Genomic DNA, 17,703 nt, shown 5'->3' with positions numbered 1-17,703 from the left:
TACAGTATATCAATATTTTTGTCTTTATTAAGAAGAAACTTTTTAATCTTGGTCTAATGTAGAGAAAGCATACAAATATGAACAATGAACCGGTGTGGCTCATTGGACCTTCGAGCCTCCTCCACCATTCAATAAGAGCATGTCTGATCCGATTTTAATCTCAACTGTACATTCTTGATACTCTTTTTCAGCCCCTTAGTAATCAAGAATCTCACTGCTTCTGCCTTAAAAATATTTGAAGATTCTTTTGTGGAAGGGGATTCCAAAGGTTTTCACCCTCTGGCAGAAAAAAAATTTCCTTACCTCACCTCACGAGTGTTCCTTTATTTTTGAAGTATGGCCCCTAGTTGTAGGTTCCTCTACGTGAATAAACATCCTTTCGATATCTACCAGCCAAGTTACCTTCTATGTTTCAGTTAAGTCACCTCTGACACTTCTAAACTCTATGCAACATGGGCCTGGCCAGTCTAGCCTTTCCTCAACGGGCAATCTGTTCATTCCAGTTATTAGTCTAGTAAACCTTCTCTGAACTGCTTTCGATGCATTAACATCCTTCCATAAGTATGATGGCCAGCGCTGTACGCTGTTCTCCAGATGCGGTCTTCCCAATGCCCTGTGTAACTGAAGTATAACCTTCCTACTCTTCCATTTATTCCCTTGAAATAAAATGTAACACTATTAGCTCTCCTGGCTACTTGCTGTACCTGCGTACTAACCTGTGATCACCTCCAACAATCTACCTACAATCTAAGTCAGGCTCACAGGTCAATAGTTCCTTGGTTTCTCCTTACAACCTTTCTTAAAGAAAGGTGCAACATTAGCTACCCTCCAAACATCAGGCACTTCACTTGTAGTTGTAGATGATGCAATATTTCTGCAAGGTATCTTGCCAGCCATAGAATATATTTTTTTCTGATGAAGCGTCTAGGACGGAAACGTCAGTTTTTGTGCTCCTAAGATGCTGCTTGGCCTGCTGTGTTCATCCAGCTCCACACTTTGTTATCTCTAATATATTTTCCCCTATTCAGTTTTCTGTTAGCCAGCAAATTTTCTGTCCTTGCCAGTACATTACCCCCATGCCGTGAGCTTTCATTTTTCTGAATAACTTTTGATATGGCTCCTCATCAAACGATTGGCTCCACCAGGAGCAGGATAAAACATTTAAGCTTATGTCGTGACCCATAGCATAGTGTGACAAGAGAAGGACAGCACACTGTTCCCATCTTGGTCACAATAGTGGTTTTCTAAGCAATTATTAAAAGATATCAGCATTATTTCTACCGTTTCCTCTTTTGCATGAAAGAAAAAGATGTAATGACACTGCTTCACACTGCCATATCAAGTACTTCATTCTAGAGTTAACCTGATTGGTTTTCTAGAATTGAATTGTCTTTGTAAAGTTGCTTTATTTACTATTTAATAGTAACTTGGAACCAGCTCTTGCTGCTAATATGCTTGCAGTCTTCAAATAGCTAGTGGATGTTTTGCTGCATGAGTTCCAAACAGAGTATTGAATTCAGTTTTATTGGCTTATTCAGGATATCTTGGCCTCGAGTAAATTTATGATGTTTTTTAACTTTGGTGAGGTTTCTTGTTATGGAATAATTGAAAATAGAGTCCACGTTCACTTAAAAACAAATCTGTTAACTGCCAAGTAACAATTTCAGTGCTATGAAATCACAAGCTTTTGAATAAACCTGTTGGACTAATGCCAGGTGTTGTGTGACTTCTGACTTTATCCACTTCAATCCAACGCCAGCACCTCCACTGAGGATTTCCAGGTTAACATGCAGGTTCAGTTGCCAGTTTGATATCATTGCATTTGCCTTCCATTCATTTTGAGAGGCTGAGAATACAAGAGCAGGGATGTACTGCTGAGGCTGTATAAGGCTGTGGTCAGACCACATTTGGAGTGTCCAAGATAATAAAATGTGAGGCTGGATGAACACAGCAGGCCAAGCAGCATCTCAGGAGCACAAAAGCTGACGTTTCGGGCCTAGACCCTTCATCAGAGAGGGGGATGGGGTGAGGGTTCTGGAATAAATAGGGAGAGAGGGGGAAGCAGACCGAAGATGGAGAGAAGAGAAGATAGGTGGGGAGGTAGGGAGGGGATCGGTCAGTCCAGGGAAGACGGACAGGTCAAGGAGGTGGGATGAGGTTAGTAGGTAGGAGATGGAGGTGCGTCTTTGGGTGGGAGGAAGGGATGGGTGAGAGGAAGAACAGGTTAGGGAGGCAGAGACAGGCTGGACTGGTTTTGGGATGCAGTGGGTGGAGGGGAAGAGCTGGGCTGGTTGTGTGGGGCAGTGGGGGGGAGGGGATGAACTGGGCTGGTTTAGGGATGCAGTGGGGGAAGGGGAGATTTTGAAGCTGGTGAAGTCCACATTGATACCATTGGGCTGCAGGGTTCCCAAGCGGAATATGAGTTGCTGTTCCGGAAACCTTCGGGTGGCATCATTGTGGCACTGCAGGAGGCCCATGATGGACATGTCATCTAAAGAATGGGAGGGGGAGTGGAAGTGGTTTGCGACTGGGAGGTGCAGTTGTTTATCGCAAACCGAGTGGAGGTGTTCTGCAAAGCGGTCCCCAAGCCTCTGCTTGGTTTCCCCAATGTAGAGGAAGCCACACTGGGTACAATGGATGCAGTATACCACATTGGCAGATGTGCAGGTGAACCTCTGCTTAATATGGAAAGTCATCTTGGGGCCTGGGATAGAGGTGAGGGAGGAGGTGTGGGGGCAAGTGTAGCACTTCCTGCGGTTGCAGAGGAAGGTGCTGGGTGTGGTGGGGTTGGAGGGCAGTGTGGAGCGAACAAGGGAGTCACGGAGAGAGTGGTCTCTCCGGAAAGCAGACAGGGGTGGGGATGGAAAAATGTCTTGGGAGGTGGGGTCGGATTGTAGATGGCGGAAGTGTTGGTGGATGATGCATTGTATCCGGAGGTCGGTGGGGTGGTGTGTGAGAACGAGGGGGATCCTCTTTGGGCGGTTGTGGCGGGGGTGGGGTGTGAGGGATGTGTTGCGGGAAATGCAGGAGACGCGGTCAAGGGCGTTCTCGACCACTGTGGGGGGGAAAGTTGCGGTCCTTGAAGTACTTGGATATCTGGGATGTGTGGGAGTGGAATGCCTCATTGTGGGAGCAGATGCGGCGGAGGCGGAGGAATTGGGAATAGGGGATGGAATTTTTGCAGGACGGTGGGTGGGAGGAGGTGTATTCTCTGTAGCTGTGGGAGTCAGTGGGCTTGAAATGGACATGAGTTACAAGCTGGTTGCCTGAGATGGAGACTGAGAGGTCCAGGAAGGTGAGGGATGTGCTGGAGATGGCCCAGGTGAACTGAAGGTTGGGGTGGAAGGTGTTGAAGTGGATGAACTGTTCGAGCTCCTCTGGGGAACAAGAGGCGGCGCCGATACAGTCATCAATGTAACAGAGGAAGAGGCGGGGTTTGGGGCCTGTGTAGGTGCGGAGGAGGGACTGTTCCACGTAACCTACAAAGAGGCAGGCATAGCTTGGGCTCATGCGGGTGCCCATGGCCAACCCCTTTGTCTGTAGGAAGTGGGAGGAATCAAAAGAGAAGAGAAGTTGTTGAGGGTGAGGATGAGTTCGGCTAGGCATATGAGGGTGTCGGTGGAGGTGGACTGGTCGGGCCTGTGGGACAGGAAGAAGCGGAGGGCCTTGAGGCCATCATACAATGGATACAGTATACCACATTGGCAGATGTGCAGGTGCACCACACAACCAGCCCAGCTCTTCCCCTCCACCCACTGCATCCCAAAACCAGTCCAGCCTGTCTCTGCCTCCCTAACCTGTTCTTCCTCTCATCCATCCCTTCCTCCCACCCCAAGCCGCACCTCCATCTCCTACCTACTAACCTCATCCAACCTCCTTGACCTGTCTGTCTTCCCTGGACTGACCTATCCCCTCCTTACCTCCCCACCTATACTCTCCTCCCCACCTATCTTCTTTTCTCTCCATCTTTGGTCCACCTCCCCCCCCTCCCTATTTATTCCAGAACCCTCACCCCATCCCCCTCTCTGATGAAGGGTCTAGGCCCGAAACGTCAGCTTTTGTGCTCCTGAGATGCTACTTGGCCTGCTGTGTTCATCCAGCCTCACATTTTATTATCTTGGATTCTCCAGCATCTGCAGTTCCCATTACCACATTTGGAGTGTTGTGGATGCTGTATGTAAGAAAGATATGCTGATCTTGGAGGACGTCTAGAGGAGGCTTACAACAATGAATGTAAGAGTAAATGGCTTGTCAGATGAGGAGCAGTTGAGGGCATTGGGTCTGTTGTCTGAATTTAGAAGGATGAAAGGGGATCTCATTGAAACCTACAGAAGGCAGAGAAGCCTGAATATGCAGGCATGAAGGAGCGCTTTGGTTAGTGTGTGGAATGAATGGCCAGACGAAGCCGAGAATGCATTTCAGATAAGCACATGAATAGGAAACGTTTGGAGGAATATGGGCCAAACATCGGCGGGTGGGGCTAGTTGAGTTTGGCACTGTATCGAACGTGGGCTGGTTGGATCCCTGGGTCAATTTTCATGCTATATGATTGACTGACTGTCATTGCTTTGAGTTGCTTTTGCTGAAACATATTGCTTTACAAAATTGTTGTTAAACATCATTCACATGCTAAATCAATGCAAAATAACAAGTCAGTTGCATTGAAGAACCAAGTTTGAGAGATTGGATCAAATCTAAAAGAGTTGTACTGAACAATGAATTCATCACCATAGGGTAAAGCTGACCACTCTCTGTCTGGTAATAATGCATTGTGAAGTTCCTCAAACATCTGTTGTGAGTCCCACATCTTTCAGACTATTGACAAATGACATGGAGCAGATATTATTGATTATAAAGCGATGAAATTACAGTAGAAAAGTCAATTTGCGTTATGGCTGTGCTAATGTTTGCTTTTCAGTTGAAGGTTTCACGTATAGTTCTACTACCTTGTCCTTTCCTTGACGATGTGAAGTATTGTAGGAAGATAAGATCTTGGAACGGGACCAGGCTGTTTGATCCTTCAAACCTGCTCTCCATTGAATAAGATGGCCATTGTGGTCTCAGCTCTGTTTTGTTATGCTCCCCCAACTATAGACCTGGACCTCCTTGTCTATTAAAAATCTAACTTAAATTTGAATAAATACAATGGCCCAATCCCTACTATTCTCTGGAGAAGAGAATTTCACAAACTAACAACCTACCAAGAGGAAAAAAAAATTCCATCTTAAATGGGAGACCTGTTATTTTAACATTATCGCCTAGTACTCATTTGTTCCACAGGAGGCTTGCCAGAATCCACTCTTTCAAGCCAGCTCAGGATCCCCATGTGCTTCAATGGAATTTTGAGCATTTTAATCAGGCTATAGCCTCTGCGTTGAGTTATTCTCTTAGAATCGTACAGTACTGAATAGATCCTTCAGCCCATCAGATCTACACTAACAAAAACTACTCTGAACCTACACGAGTCACATTTTCCAGCAAATGGCCCATAGCATTGAATGTAATGGCATTTCAATTGCTCTTCTTCCCAGCCAGTGTATTCCCGATACCCACTCTGTTAAAAGAATGGTTTCCTCAAATCCCTTCTAAACCTCCTGCATTTGAGCTTAAATTTATTGTCACTTTGTCAATGAACTTTCAACTGTAAAGCGTTCCTGGTTGTATTGTGCTCCGCTGAGCTAAGTCAATGCTAATTAATCTTGTAAACCGATCATATCACTCAGTAAACGTACGAATAAGTTCAAATTCAATTCCTCCATTTTTTTTCTCTGTGACTATCCAAAATGAAACTTTAAACACAGTCCATTAAAATATTACTGTTCCACAATAACTGAATTACAGAACTACTCATCTCTCTTATGATCCAAACTAGAGGAATTTATCTTTGAGCACAAGCGCTTTCTGCTGAATGTCTCAAAGGTTGCATTACATTGTTGTTTGGAAAGCATAGGAGATGGCGGGGCTGAGTGCAAAATAGCAAATCTGAGATAAATCAGAATTCATGGGAAGCCATCATGAAGAATATTAGGGTGTTTAACAATGAAAGTGACACAAGCAGGTACAAGCATTTTAGTATGGAAAAGGAGTGATGTTTTTTGGAGTTTTATTCTATCACAGGTCCAATTATCAATCAACCTTTTAACCATTTAGCTTATTTCCATTTAATCTGAAGTACGCTTTAACCTTGGAAAATAATAGAGACCCATGGGTTGAACCGCAAATCTTTGCCTTTGTGCTATAAATATATTTAAAAAGTACCATGTTCTGCCTTTGTCTCCTTTCGCAGGTAACTTTGTTAATGAAGATTAGGTAAGTAAACAGTACGGAGTGAAACACAACATATATACAGTGTTAGCTGTTCTTTAAATCAAAACAAAACTAATATTCAAAGGCAACAAAGTGTGTAACTGGATGAACACAGCAGGCCAAGCAGCATCTCTGGAGGTCAAAAGCTGACGTTTCGGGCCTAGACCCTTCGTCAGAGATTCTCTGATAAAGGGTCTAGGCCCGAAACGTCAGCTTTGGTGCTCCTGAGATGCTGCTTGGCCTGCTGTGTTCATCCAGCTACACACTTTTTGTTATCTTGGATTCTCTAGCATCAGCAGTTCCCATTATCTCTAATATTCAAAGGTCCTAGTTCCCAACAAACTAAAATAAATCAAAGACCTACAGTAGCAGAAGATCTGAAATAAAAACAAAAATTGCTGAAGAAACTCAGCAGCATTTGTAGGGCTAAAGCAGAGTCAACATTTTGAGTTCAGTGACTCTTATTGAGAACCCTTCAGATTGAAACATTAACTTTGTTTTCTCTACACAAATGCAACCCGAGCTGCTGAGTTTCTCTAGTAATTTCTGTTTTTGTCCCAGCAAACAGTTGTTCAATTCTTCTGTGGTAATATGTTTATTAATAGCATGCTTCTTTTAAACATCAAAGGCTCTGTATACATACAGTTTGTTGCTTTGCAATGAAATATATTGTTCAGGTTCTCTGGAACGCATAGGTTTGATGGAACAATTAACCTCATCTCATCCCATTCCCTCTTTGTTGTGCTGTAAATGAAAGAGGCCAGACTTGATTGACATTTTGGCACTCAGTCGTTCAATGGATTCTATACTTGAGAAATTGAGGTTTGAAATAGGGCACTCAGTTTTCTGTTTGTGTTTGATTTAGAGCAATGTACTACCACCAGCAGATGCACTTAATGATCTGACTAAACCAGATGAAGTGAAAATCTGGTCTGTATTAGTGAAAATAGTAAATGTATCTTTGCAGACATTTTAGAAAAATGGTGGAACAGTCCCTCTTAAAGTAAAATGCACATAGAACATAGAACATAGAACATAGAACAGTACAGCACAGAACAGGCCCTTCAGCCCGCAATGTTGTGCCGACCATTGATCCTCATGTATGCACCCTCAAATTTCTGTGACCATATACATGTCCAGCAGTCTCTTAAATGACCCCAATGACCTTGCTTCCACAACTGCTGCTGGCAACGCATTCCATGCTCTCACAACTCTCTGCGTAAAGAACCTGCCTCTGACATCCCCTCGATACTTTCCTCCAACCAGCTTAAAACTATGACCCCTCGTGCTAGCCATTTCTGCCCTGGGAAATAGTCTCTGGCTATCAACTCTATCTATGCCTCTCATTATCTTGTATACCTCAATTAGGTCCCCTCTCCTCCTCCTTTTCTCCAATGAAAAGAGACCGAGCTCAGTCAACTTAACTATAGGTATGAATATAGAATTTTAAAAAACTTTTCCAGAACTTAATTGGTGCTTTATTTGAGAAAATCTGTGCATAAGAATAAGCTACTCTGTGATAAATGGCTTTATAGAAGTTAAATTTATCCATTTTCTCAGCTAAATGAATGTTAGAGCAAATCTATTTTTCAATGATTTTGAAATAAAATATTGATGCAACTTACAAGAATATTATAATTGTTCAAGGTCGTTATCAAACCAGTTATTAGTAGAATCTGTAGCGATAAGTATTAGTGATTCTCTGGATGTGAGTTTGCTTCGTCGGAGGCTCACTGATGATGTTACATAGAATGGTGACGAAACGTCTGAAAACGAACCTTCCAGCTCAGTGAGCAAACTCACATCCAGAACCTCAACCTGAGCTACAAATCTTCTCAAAACTCGCTATTAGTGATTCTTTTCAAGAATTAATCTTTTTGTAACTTTCTCTACTTCCTTTGGCCTCAAGGACCTTGCTTGGTACAGCTGATATTACTGTGTCACTGATTGCCATAAAAAGTAGAAAAATGATTTTTCTTCAGTAAAAAAAACGCTAAAAAGGAAGGGAAGTAGCTCGTCTGCTCGGACCTACTTCTGCTTTTCTTTTATGTTTGAACTGATGCACTACTCTTGTAATTATGAAAAAAAGACTTAGCATCTTGTACTTACAAATTTCTGTACAAATGCAACAAGACCAGAATGCCTCCAGGTTTTGGCTGAAAAGTGGCAAATAACATTCACTTCACATTAATGCTAGGCAATGATCATCTCCAAAAAGGATCTAACCACTACCCCTTGATAGTAAGTGAAGCTACTATTACTGAATCCCCCACTGTCAACATCCTGGACGCTACCAGAAACTAAACAGTTACTGACCAGAAATCTAGATACAGTAGCTTTAAGAGCAAGTTAGAGGCTAGGTATACTGCAACAAGCAACTCACTTCCTGACTCCCCAAAGCTTGTCTGCATCCACAAGTCAGGATTATGATAAAATACTCCCCTACTGCCTGGATTAGTGCAATTCCAACAATACCTAAGAAGCTTAATATCACCCTGGACAAAGCAAACTGCTTGATTGGGACCACATTCTCTCCCTGCACCACCTCGGTAGAAACAGTCTGTACTATCTTCGAGATGCACAACAGAAATTGATCAATGATCCTTAGCATATTCAAAACCCATGACCATCTCCAACTGGAAGGACAAGGGCAGCAGATACACGGGAGCACCACCACCTTCAAGTTTCCAAGCCACTCGCCATCCTGGCTTGGAAATATATTGCTGTCAGCCAGTGTCACTCGGTCAAACTACTGGAATTCCTTCTCTCAGCATTGTGGATATATTTACAGGATATGGACCACAGCTGTTCAAGAAGGCAGCCCACTACAACTTCTCAAGACCAACTCAGGACAGGCAATAAATGCTGGCCAGCCAGTGAAACCAACATCCCAACACTGAATACAAGAAGCCTAGTCTACTCCTATATTAAATTCTACTCGTATTTTAATGATCTTGCTTTAAAGCATGTTTTTTTCCTAACATTAAGTGCAGCTTATGACTGTTTAGAAGTGCTAAACTGCCACTATTTTCCTTAATGTTTTAAAAACTAATCAAATTTGTGTGAAGGTCCAGCGCCCAAATGCAGTGGGCATGACTTTTCGATGAGCTATTTTTAGATGTTTTGAAAGTCTTAAATTACATTGTAACCATTTTATTGTGTAAAGTTTTAACAGATTGGTATGCAAACCAGTTTCTGGCAATTTTAACTGTTGAGACAGCTGTTACTTCTAATGAGGAGTGCTAGCATTACAGTATTTTCAGTGATTGAGACCCGCTCAGGGAGCAGAGTGTTCCAGAGCAGTCAGTGGTGTGTGAGGAGAAACTGCCGCACTGTCAGCTGCAAGTGTATGCTCCGTTGCTCTCTAGGACAAGATAAATGAGTTTTGCTGAGCTTTGGCAGAGACATCAGCTTTGTCTGGGAACAGCAGTATCATACTGCACCCCAGTGGGATTCTGCTTTTAAATTTATGGGCTGTGATTGATAAAGCAAATGAGGGATCTTATTGCTCTTCAGGTGTGACAAGAGGGATAGTCCTCACCACATTACAGATTTGCCTCTTCACTGAATTTAAATGACAAATCAACTATTTTGTGGAATTGCACAGTTACTCTCTTACAGTAAAAGAGCTGACATATGACCCATTGTTTTTTGTTATCTTTATTGTCAACAATTATTTTTAATGGAGTTCTAAAAAATTTTCATTTTCAGTTGGTTGCTTTGACAAATCAAGGCTACCATTGAATTGAACCAATGACTTTTTTTTTCTCTTCTGGAGGAGGCAGGTGATGATAAACCTTTATCAACAGACCCATGACACATCTGCTTTTATTCTAGACGACTTTAGTTGGTCAGGGACTTTCCTACTACTATTCAAGTATTTTATTTGAATCGATTCAGCCTTGTAAACAAATTTTCAATTCTTTTCTCCTTTCACTTTTGAGGGGAACATTAGCTATATACAGTGCTTAATTTAAACCACTTTTAAGATATTTTCACACCATATCATTTTTTTGGTTCAAATGTAGTATTTGAAATAAATTTCAGTATTGCTATTGTGGTAACTAGGGTTTTCATGAGGATGAAATAACCTTTTGCTGTAAAAGAAGAGGCCCTACTTTAGAAACTAACGATTGAACCCTATAAATAAAACATTCGACCAGTATTATGCAGCTACAAAAACAAAGTTGCTGGAAAAGCTTAGCAGGTCTGGCAGCATCTGTGGGGGAAAAGGGAATTAATGTTTCGGGTCCGGTGACCTTTCCTCAAATACCTTTGCAGCCAGTGCCTGGTGATTGTACTTAAATTGTAAACAATCAGGGGCAGAAATGTACTTTTTCAAGTACAAGTGGCTCCAATCCAAAGAAGAATTATTTACACCATCTCAGCCCGCAATTGATGGTATTGTTGATTTGCTGCACTTTTATAGGCAGAATTGTCTCAACAACAAACTGTACTGTATTCAAATTCCATTTCTGCAAATCCTTCCACTTTAGTTTTCTTTCAGTGCAGCAAATGGGGGAATTTCAGTGAGAATGGAGCTAGCTGACAATGTATCTTTAAATGGATGGTTGTCATCTCGGTGAAGAGGGTGCAATTTGTTAGGCACTATAGATTACTGTGATGTGGCTGCAGCAAATTGAATTGACATATGTATTTTAGTGCAACATATACTCAATCCCTTGGCACAAAATGGAACTGGATTGTATTTGAAGGTTATTTTTGTGAAATAATACAGTAGTTCCTGGAATATATGATGAGCTTCACTATCACTTTATTTTATTTGAAACATGCAGCCCTGGCTACAAACTCACTCACCTGATTGATGTGTTGGGTGTGCCCATAAAATTGTAGGTGCATGTTTTTGTACCAGTACAATCAATACACCTATTTCCACAGCAGTCAGTTGTTTTCAGATGTCTAGCCAATGGGAACAGAAATCATTATATCAAACTTTTTTTCATTAATTATGCAAAACAAAAACATTGCTGGTGTCTGGCTTCTTGAAGAATGTGTGATCCTAGTAGGTGAATGAGCACTTCCTGATGAAACAAAGATCAGCATAGATCGGGCACACTGTCTCTTGTTTTCATTCTACCCACCTCCCTTTTGTTCACTTACATAGGTCTTTTTGCATCCAATGTTCGACACTTGCATTGATTAATTTTCCCTATCAATTTTTTGCTCCTAAATAAGTTCTCTGCCTTCACACACTACCGCCACCTAAGTCTTCACCTACTGTCCAGCTCCAGTGTAGATCTAGTATAACTAGAAATTCAATTAATCAAATCACTTTGTGCACTTTTTATAAGTATTTTCAATCAAACATATGGTTCATCAGCTCTTATGAGCCAAATGATTCTAATGGAACCTAAACTGAGTATTGGTGAGTAGTTTGTTGGTGTTGTTTTGTTAGCAAAAATTAACGTTTCAAACAGTAATAAGGCATTTTGGAAACGAAGACCTGAAAGGCTGACTGGTTACAAATGTCTGAAGAATAATATCGGCTGCCTACATCATTGAACATGTCAAGTAAGGTTCCGGCTGTATTGTTTTGTCTTATTTGTCCATCTAATCCATCACTGAAGCCAGGGAAGCACCTATCATGAAACAGGAGGTATTTGGAGGAGTGATTCTCTCACGCTTTTGAAGTATTAGGCATCTGTAAATCAAAAGTCATGCAAACAAAATAAGAGAAGTCCTATGCTAATGTCATGGCAATTTACCATCTCGGCATAAAGATTTTGTTTCTTGCATGCATCTTTATGCAGGTTCACTAATTTGACTTCGTCTAATTCGCATCCAATTGCTCTTTAGATTCCTATAGCAAAGAGGGTATTTAGTGTTTTGGCCTGAATTCAAATCTAGGTCTATTGAATGAAATTCAGACTTGTATAATTTCTAAAATGAAAGCTTTAAATATTGCTCACACAAAGCAGGGTTTCAAATTTTATTTACCCTTTACTCATTGTTCCTTTTTATTTTCAACAGCTAATGATGAATGGGCAGTCTCGTATCCATGAGATAGTATGAACTGCAGATGCTGGAGAATCTGAGATATACAAGGTGTAGAGTTGGATGAACACAGCAGGCCAAGCAGCATCAGAGGAGCAGGAAGGCTGACGTTTTGGGCCTAGACCCTCCTTCAGAAGGTCTAGGCCCAAAACGTCTGCCTTCCTGCTCCTCTGATGCTGCTTGGCCGGCTGTGTTCATTCAGCTCTACACCTTGTAACTCTCTTATCCATGTTTGGTTGATAGTTTTCTGCCTAAACATCATCTCTTAGTTTTAAGACTCTAATTGACCTTTTATGATTTCCAAGATTTTCTGTAATTACTTGTGCTCCTGGTATTGCATTTTCAAAAATGATGTTGTGTATTTATAGATATGACTGAGGTAAACGGATCTCAACTTGTTTGCTAGGTTTTTCTTTGAAAAACTTGACATATTTAAAAGAGCCAAAATAGTATTCTTTAGCTTTAGGGTGGTATTAAATTAAAGAACTTTGCTCCATTTACACAGTGTAGTTTAATCCTTATTAAACCTTAATTTAGTGTCAATTTCAATTAAGTGTTCCCGCATGAAAGGGCCTCTAGTGGCCTGGATGCTGTTAAATTCAATCAGCATCCAGATCAGTATGTGACGCCTGTATTCCTCAAGTAACACACAGGCAGGAGCAACTGCCATTGTAAATTACAAAATATTAAACTTTATTAAATGATCATACATGAGTTTGCCCTTTTTGGGTCCATCAGCCTTGGATGGAAGTGAAAAACAGAAATGTATTCGGATTTAAATATGAGCAGTGGTTTACACTGAAAGAAAGATGTATGCATTAAATTTAAAATGGGAATATTTAGAAAGAAAGGCAGGCGTCCATTTAAATAGTTCTCATGAGAGGTGACTGGACTCTAAACGTTAATTCTACTTTTCTCTGAGCAGGCCTGTTGCGGTCTTCCAGCACTTTGTCTTTATTTCAGTCTCCAGCGACTGCAATTCTATGTTTTATTTTATTCTGTATAAATAGCACGTTTCACAACCAAAAGGACTTCCCTAAACAAATTGGTCACTGTAATATAGAAAAGCTGGAAGCCAAATTGCACCCAGTAATGTCCCGTGCATAGTAATAAGTCCGTGATCATATAGCTATCCATTTCTAGTGTTCCGTCTGTGATAAATATTGACTGGGAAACTAGAGAAACTCCCCTGTCTTCTTTGAAACAGCACTTTGGGAATCTTGAGGGTTTGGTGTTTCATCCAATAGATTTTTTTCCCCCTCTATTCATATGGGTGTCACTGGGCAGGTCGTTTGTTGTACCTTTCAGAATTTGTCTGACTTCAACCATTGAAGACATGTAGGTACGTTCACAGTACCGTTAAAGATGGGTATGCAGACTTTGACTCAAGATGGTATGCATGCCTTGGAGGGGAAGTCACCAGCATGGTGTTCCCAGGCACCTTTTCATTATCTGTTTATTGGAAGTGGGTGTTGTCTGCTGTGTCAGAATTTATTGTCCATCCCAAGTTGCTCAGGACAGCCAAGGATAATCACTTATCCTTGTGGGTTACGAATAACAGGTAGGTCATATAGCATGGCACATTTCCCTCCTAGAGAGCATTAATGATCTAATTTTAGTGAAAAAGAACAGTGGTTATATAGTCACCTTCGGGCGAGTTTTTTATTCCATAATTTTATTGAATTCAAATTTCACTGCCTTCAATGTAGGATTTGAGCTCATGTGGTACAGATGGATATGGGTCTTCTGGTATAGCAAAAAACTGGAAAAGCAAATGGAAATTGTTTAGTGTAAGTGGAATGGAATATCAAAATATTAAAGTTTTGGTTGAATTATGCAGGGTTTCGTGAGAAATCACCTGGAGCACAGCGTGCAATTTTGGACTCCTTATTTGTGAATGGATGTAATTGCATTTGAAACAATGTTGAGTTGATTGGCTTGATTGATATCCGGGATTGTTTTATGAAGAAAGGTTGAACAGGATGGGTCTGTATCCATTGGAATTTAGAAGAATGGGAAGGTAGTAGAATAATAATGATGTCATTGGATTAGTAATCCAGCATTAATATTCTGGGGGCATCGGTTCAAATCCCACCATGGAAGATGGTGAAATTTGAATTCAATAAAAAGCTAGCTTAATGACCATGTAATTCATGTTGTTGAGAGGCAACCTTACTAAAATGTGTAAGATCCTCATGGCTCTGAGTAAGGGGATTGCTGAAAAGTTTTGACAAAGACAGAGACTTTGAATGAGGGGAAAGACTTTAAAAATTGAGGTTCTCTTATTTAAAATGCAGATGAGGATATTTTCTTCTCGGTAGTTGATGATCTGTGGAAGTCTTTGCTCCACAGAGTAATCAAATAAGGATTATTGAATACATTTAAGGCTCAATTATATATTCTTGGCTGACAAAGATATAGTGTGTAGAAAGCGAAATAGAAGTCTCAATCAGGTCGGAAAACATTTTATCAAATGGCAGCGCAGCCTCTAGAAGATGAATGTCATATTCCTGATTCATATATTCATGTGACTCATGGATACAGTAAAAAGATTGATAATTATTAGCCTTTGTACATTATTTTTGCCCAGTTTGTGATAGAAGCAATCCTTCTGGAAGGAGGGGTTGTGGTAAATTGCTCTCTCAAGTTTCGGCACTTTGCCCAAAGTGTTTTGTGTCTGAATATTCTGGGCGCATACTTCTTGAAATTGAAATTTGCATGCGATAGTTTTGTTGAAGTCTGAAAGGTTTTCATTTGTGTCTACTTGGGAAATCTATCTGTAACTATGTCTTGTGGATTTGATTTTTGTACTTCGTGAGATTTACTTTCTAATGATGCATTAAAAAATTACTGTTGGTATTGAAAGATGATCATTTAATATTGCTTTCTCATGTTTACATGGAGGATTGAACCTATTTAAAATAAATGGGGCAGTGTCATTGATCAGCAAGCATCAACTCCAGTAATTTCTAGGCTGTATATCCTGAATGTTTCATCTGCTGTGCATGTAAAATAATTCTCTATTTGTGTATATACCTTAACCATTCTAAAAACTACACATTTTGGAACTACCATTCACGAAAGACAGTAAGCTTTTGGACATCCTTGTTTGCTGATGACACAAAGGTTGGAGGTGCCGCTGATAGTATCCAGGGCTATTGCAGGCTTCAGTGAAACATTGACAGAATGCAGAGCTGGGCTGAGAAATGGCAGATAGAGTTCAACCTAGATAAATGCGAAGTGATGCATTTTGGAAATTCGAACTTAAATGCTGAATATAGGATTAAAGGCAGGATTCTTGGCAGTGTGGAGGAACAGCGGGATCTTGGTGTTCAAGTGCATAGCTCCCTCAAAGTTGCCACCCAGGTGGATAAGGTTGTTAAGAAAGCATATGGTGCTTTGGCTTTCATTAACAGGGGGATCGAGTTTAAGATCCGCGAGGTTATGCTGCAGCTCTACAAAACCCTGGTGAGACCACACTTGGAATATTGTGCCCAGTTCTGGTCACCCTATTATAGGAAAGATGTGGAGGCTTTGGAGAGGGTGCAAAGGAGGTTTACCAGGATGCTGCCTGGACTGGAGGGCTTGTCTTACGAGGAGAGGTTGACTGAGCTCGGACTTTTGTCTCTGGAGAGAAGGAGGAAGAGAGGTGACCTGATCGAGGTGTACAAGGTTATGAGAGGCATGGATAGAGTCGATAGCCAGAGACTTTTCCCCAGGGCAGGATTGACTGCCATGAGGGGTCATAGTTTTAAGGTGTTAGGCGAAAGGTATAGAGGAGATGTCAGAGGGAGGTTCTTCACCCAGAGAGTTGTGAGCACATGGAATAGTTTACCAGTGGTAGTCGTGGAAGTGGAGTCATTAGTGACATTTAAGCGACTGCTGGACATGCATATGGACAGCAGTGAATTGAGGGGAATGTAGGTTAGGTTATTTTATTTTTGGATTAGGAATATTCCACGGCACAACATCGTGGCCCGAAGGGCCTGTACTGTGCTCTACTTTTCTATGTTCTATATGTTCTATGCTAGTGTAATAGGAGCGGAGATGAGGTTTGTTGCTTGTTAACAGTAGAAGGATCTTGATTTCTTATATACCTTGTAAATGACTGGAGGTCTTAATACTGATGCATGACTGTTCATCACGACAAAGTAGTTTAATAAAAAGAAAGATTTTCCAAGAAGAATGAAGCATATGGCATTTAAAAGAAATTCTAGAAACATTGCATCCAAATATAGCAGCTAGAGACAGATCTCTATTGTGTAGGTATTGTTTTGTTTAATGGTTCTTCATATGTTTTATTTCCTTCTAGCACTGTAACATCTGCTGTCTTTACTGTGGGAGATAATGTTGTATCTGGCAGCGATGACAGAACTGTAAAAGTCTGGGATCTAAAGAATATGCGATCTCCTATAGCAACAATTCGTACTGACTCAGCAGTCAACAGGTAAATGATTTTAAATTTATTTATAAGTGATAAATCATTATTGGCCACAAACGAAATGAGTTCTTTTTCCTATTCCTAAGTTGATCATTCACGATGCATTCCCTTGTGCTCATTTCAAAAAACATAGTACACACTCAAGTCCTCTGCTACTTCTGGGATGCTGTGGTTAAGATACTAAGTTAAACGTGAAGGTTGCTGTTAATATTTTAATAAAAAGCAATTAAACTCCAGAAAGGTGGTAGTATTTGATTTATGATCTGAAAATTTTCAGAACTTTGTGCTTAATCCCTCCTTACACAGTTCCAACGTGCTCAATTTGACTCTTCCCTTAAACCATATAACCTTCCAGCATCTCTGTATTCCTCCAATTCTGGCATCGTATATCATCTCCCAATGATTAATCATTCCACCATTGGTGATCAAGCTTTCAGCTGCATATGCTTTAAATTCTGAAATTCCTTCCATTAACTCTTCTACCAACGTTACATGTCTTTTCTCATTTAAAATGCTTCTTAAAACATACTACTTTGACTAAGCTTTTGTTCATTAGTAGTTTTGTGTTAAACCTAGGTAATATTCCCATGAAGGCTTTATTACATTAAAGATGCAGTTTAACTGTGAGTTGGTAATAGAATTTAGTGATATCACAAACCCAACTATGCTGTGTAAAATTTATAGGTAACAACTGTGGTATGGTTGACATTCTCACTCCTTGATAATCAGTCAGAACTGGAAGGTATTTTAGGTGAACCCCTTTCAATTCATAGTTTTTTACAGGAGAATTGTTGAATCGAAGTTCTGATGAAGATGGAAATGGAAAAGCACCAGATTTCTTGTGAACTTCCTGGCTGTAGATAATTTATTTAAATTCTAGTTTGTTTAGTTTTCAAATTTTTAAGTTTATTACCACTACCTGACTTGTCATTTTAGCTTGG

The 17,703-nt window shown here is 40.6% G+C and overlaps 1 protein-coding gene across 3 annotated transcripts in view; it reads left to right on the top strand.

The window, feature by feature from the left end:
• The window catches only part of wdr37 (WD repeat domain 37), a 124,789-nt gene that overhangs the window by 91,685 nt on the left and 15,401 nt on the right, over window positions 1–17,703 (top strand). For all 3 annotated transcript variants that reach the window (XM_048562121.2, XM_048562132.2, XM_048562112.2), the window contains one exon: window positions 16,634–16,768. In XM_048562121.2, the coding sequence (XP_048418078.1) occupies window positions 16,634–16,768 (135 nt within the window). The remainder of the gene's footprint in view (window positions 1–16,633; window positions 16,769–17,703) is intronic.

Source organism: Stegostoma tigrinum, chromosome 2 (genome assembly GCF_030684315.1).
Source record: "Stegostoma tigrinum isolate sSteTig4 chromosome 2, sSteTig4.hap1, whole genome shotgun sequence".
NCBI lineage: Eukaryota > Metazoa > Chordata > Chondrichthyes > Orectolobiformes > Stegostomatidae > Stegostoma > Stegostoma tigrinum.
Note: the sequence above shows the minus strand (reverse complement) of the source record. Positions and strands in the feature narration are given on the sequence as shown.